The following is a 3819-nucleotide window of genomic DNA, read 5'->3' as shown; positions in this document are numbered from 1 at the left end:
CCTCTAGTCTCACACTGCTAAATTAGGGACGGCTAGTGCAGATAGCCCTCGTGTAGCTTTGCGCGAAATTCAAAAAACAAAACAAACTTTCTTTAACGCTTTTCACATTTAGAACTTAGAAAATGTTCTGGAACTTTTCTAATTTGACAGATGGTCGCAAAGTGAACACTTCTTTTGCTGTGTGATTTCTTTTTTTCAAATCTACCCTTAGATTCTGCTGTGCATACTAGAACCTGTAAAGGAAATTAGTTTTAGTTGGGTAAAGCTAACAACGTAGTCTTTATCAATGTGTTAATCTGGGTCTCCACCAAATTAAAGATGTTGCTAAATAAACTACCGAATAATATATACGGATCCACATGTGACGTCAGAGGATGAAGGCCAGAACCTAGTCCTAATTTTATAACATAAACTGTTACTGGACAACAACTGTAATTTTATTTACATTCGTATTTATGAACTACTTACAGTATACCACAAAATTCCCGAGGGAAATAACGTACGTAAAATATACAGACATTATACAATACGTAACGAAATGGACAGATGTTAAAATAAGAGTATCACAATGAAATGTATTACGTCTTTGAACATACCACCAGATGTCGCTTCCTGTAGTAATACATCAAACAAGTTTTCTGTTCCCTAAGAGTGATTTAATTTATTATGATAATTTGTACTGTATTAAGTTTGTACAGAAGTAGTTTCGTACCTAGGTGAGGCATGTGAGATAGAGACTTGGTCATTTTACTTTCTCGTTTAATTCAAGCGTTCTTAATTTCATTATTTTAAAACTAGAAATCCAAGTAAATGGGAGGAATGGGAATTACGCGGGTTAAATGGTGAGGACAGCGACTTCTAGGGTTCACTTATATTCGTCCATAGTTTTAAGTTACTGATTAAAGGGATGGCAGCACCCGCCGCCACATTGGTTTTTCTCAGCTCTTTGAACCGAATAGTAGGATTGATTGCGACCTTTATTACGCGTTTATATCTGAAAGTTAGGATAGTTTTTGGCAGTATCAGGTCTCGAACCATGAATCCTATTTTCCTTTGTACACATAATCCTAGTTAAACACTCTGTGAAACCAGGCTTGAGTAATTTGAAAGTAGTGAAGATACTCTGCTGATGTGCAGATTTTCTCGCAAACAGATGTAGTTGGATATATTATGAATTGTTGTATATAGGGATATGATGAAAGCTGAATGATTAATACCTAGGTTTATATACATACATACATATCCACGTAGGCATAGCACCTGTTTTAACCACTCGCACCATTATACAGTGGTGCGTTGTCTGTCAGTCAGTTAGTCAATACACTAAAATGACGTCATATAAGCGACGCTTAACTTTGCAATTTGTCCCGTCGTGACGTCAGTCAAACGTGCGCTTGCCATGAATCACGAGAAGAATTATGCACTCTCTAGGCAACAAACAGCATGACATATGAACTTCAAAAGGAAGAAATAAAAATATATAGCACTCTTAATTTTGGTTTTATCTACTCTTGAAACAGAACACTTTCGGGGATACTTCGCAAGTACATCTAGTATAGATATTTATTTTATACCTTTACTAATTTAGTTTTGTATTTTCTCTAGGAATGTGATCAGGTCCACATAGATGATGTGTCGTCAGAGGATAACGGTCAGGATCTTAGGTACGGAAGGCATTGTATCCACATTATTATATTTAATATATAATTGAAAATTACGGTTATTACAGCTATTTTCAAGATTTATTAGTTTGTTTACTTATAAAAAGAAAATACGAGAGGTAAAAAGATATTAGAATACTGTAATTTCCAAGCTCAACGTTAATAGAGCTGTACATGATTGAAATATTTTTTTTCTTCAGCAACTATAACTTCCAAGCTGATGGTTTTCATGCTGCAGCAACGAATGCCAGTTTATGTCTGGCCACAGGGGTCAGAGGTGGAGTGGATTGGATGAGAAAGTTGGCATTTCGTTACCGAAGGATCAAGGAGACTTACAGTCAGTATAGGAACAATATAGGAGGTAGGACATTCTCAGCCAAGCTTGTCCTAAAAAAACAGAACAGATGAGAAGCTGTTTTTAATGCGAACGAATTGGTTATTTTTCTTCATTTAATATAGAGAATGCTTGGTATTACATTCTACCTTTAATACCCCAAAAGGGAGAGACCTGCTGTACCAGTGATACTTAAAATATGAATAGTGCACGTGAGAGAAATGTACTTTTTGTTTGTTTTGTTGAAGTTTGCGCAAAGTTACTTGTGTGCTGCCTGCGCTAGTTGTCCCTAATTTAGCAGTGAAAGACTAGAGGGAAGGCAGCTTGTCATCACCGCTAACTTTTGGGTTTCTTTTTTTTACCAATAAAAAGTTGAATTGACCGTGACATTAAAACGCTCTCACGGTTGAAAGTGTGAGCATGACGGAATTCGAACCCGCAATAGAGAAATCTACCAATTCTAAAGTTTCTTTTTTTTAATAAGTTCGTTAAAACAAACAAACTAAAAAAAAATTTAACAGTATTAATGAAAATTAACAAGTTCTTAAGTCATTTAACACCAGGAAAAATACAATGGAAATATGGCTTCAAATCGAAGAAGGTTATGAATATACTGTTTCACCTATGTGAATCTTCATAGATTTCCACAGCTAAAAGTTGAGGCATACCGATTATTTTGTTTCACACAAAAACTGATTTAGCGAAGATGTGTAAAAATGTGTGTATATTATCAAGAGGTCAGGCTGATCTTGATAAAGGATCTCATTTATATAAAGAGAGAACCTGAGTTTAAAAATCTAAACGACGTTATGAAAATAAAGTCGTTTAGATTTTTAGCCGCGACATATCGGCTCGTAGAAAGGCTCCGACTTTTTCAGGTAGAAACTTTTAGGTCATAGCTCCGTCATCTCTTGACCGATTTGAGATTTAACTTCAGTTTCGGAATCCGGAGGTCAAACCCTTTCGGTTGATATATTCAACCACGCCCAAGTTTTCATAAATTAGTTTACTCTAATCCTGCCTAAAATAATGTCAATTTGAGGGTAGGCTGGTAGAGATCCTGATGAGTAATAAAATTGAATCGGATATACGTGCGCCTCACGCTTGGTATTACCGGCGCACAAAAATGTAGCTAATAAAAAAAAAAAGGTCTCGTAGATTAACTTACTCTAATCTTGCCTAAAAGAACTTCAAGTTCTGCGGCTATTGAGGATTCCCTCTTGTTAAACTGGGGTTCTCAATTGAAAAATCTACACATAAACATCTTTATACATTTATAGCCCACTAAATACCACGCCGCTATCAATCAGAAAACAGTTATACAGAGGGCGCTACAAGGTAACGTTGATATGGTTGTTGCTAAGCGCAAAGCTACACTATGGGTTATCTGCATGCTACTCACCGCGTATATCAAAATCGTCAACAAGCAGACTTACTGCTGAGCCATGAGGGGGGGGGGGGAGGCAAGAGGCCAATAGGAAGACGCGGTTTAAGAATGCTTTTCAGACTCTTGTATTAAAAATTGTGATTGTAAAATGATTTTTTAACGCATAAGTTATCTAACGTTTGGGAGTAAAACAACAGTGCCACTTTGAGTTTATTAACTGATTATAAATGTGGGTTTGTTTGATATCACTGTCATTATATTAGCTAACTATTATAGATAATTTAAACACGTGGTTACATAAAAAATACAGTTGTATTAAATATACGTAAACGCTGCCTGAATGAATTAATACAGCTTTGTTACACATGTGTAACCACGTGTTTAAGTTAAGAAACACAGTTTTGTGAAATATATGTGTAACCACGTGCTTAAGTTAA

The 3819-nt window shown here is 35.8% G+C and overlaps 1 protein-coding gene across 1 annotated transcript in view; it reads left to right on the top strand.

Moving 5' to 3' along the window:
* The window catches only part of LOC106470210 (eyes absent homolog 1-like), a 100472-nt gene extending 98403 nt beyond the window's left edge, over positions 1 to 2069 (top strand). Inside the window, exons 10-11 of the mRNA XM_022398813.1 lie at positions 1606 to 1664; positions 1862 to 2069. Of these exons, the coding sequence (XP_022254521.1) occupies positions 1606 to 1664; positions 1862 to 2069 (267 nt within the window). The remainder of the gene's footprint in view (positions 1 to 1605; positions 1665 to 1861) is intronic.
* The last annotated feature ends 1750 nt before the right edge of the window (positions 2070 to 3819 follow it).

The sequence above is a fragment of the Limulus polyphemus genome, unplaced genomic scaffold (genome assembly GCF_000517525.1).
Source record: "Limulus polyphemus unplaced genomic scaffold, Limulus_polyphemus-2.1.2 Scaffold3879, whole genome shotgun sequence".
Taxonomy (NCBI): Eukaryota; Metazoa; Arthropoda; class Merostomata; order Xiphosura; family Limulidae; genus Limulus; species Limulus polyphemus.
The sequence above is the reverse complement of the archived record's forward strand: the minus strand, read 5'-3'. Positions and strand labels throughout refer to the sequence as shown.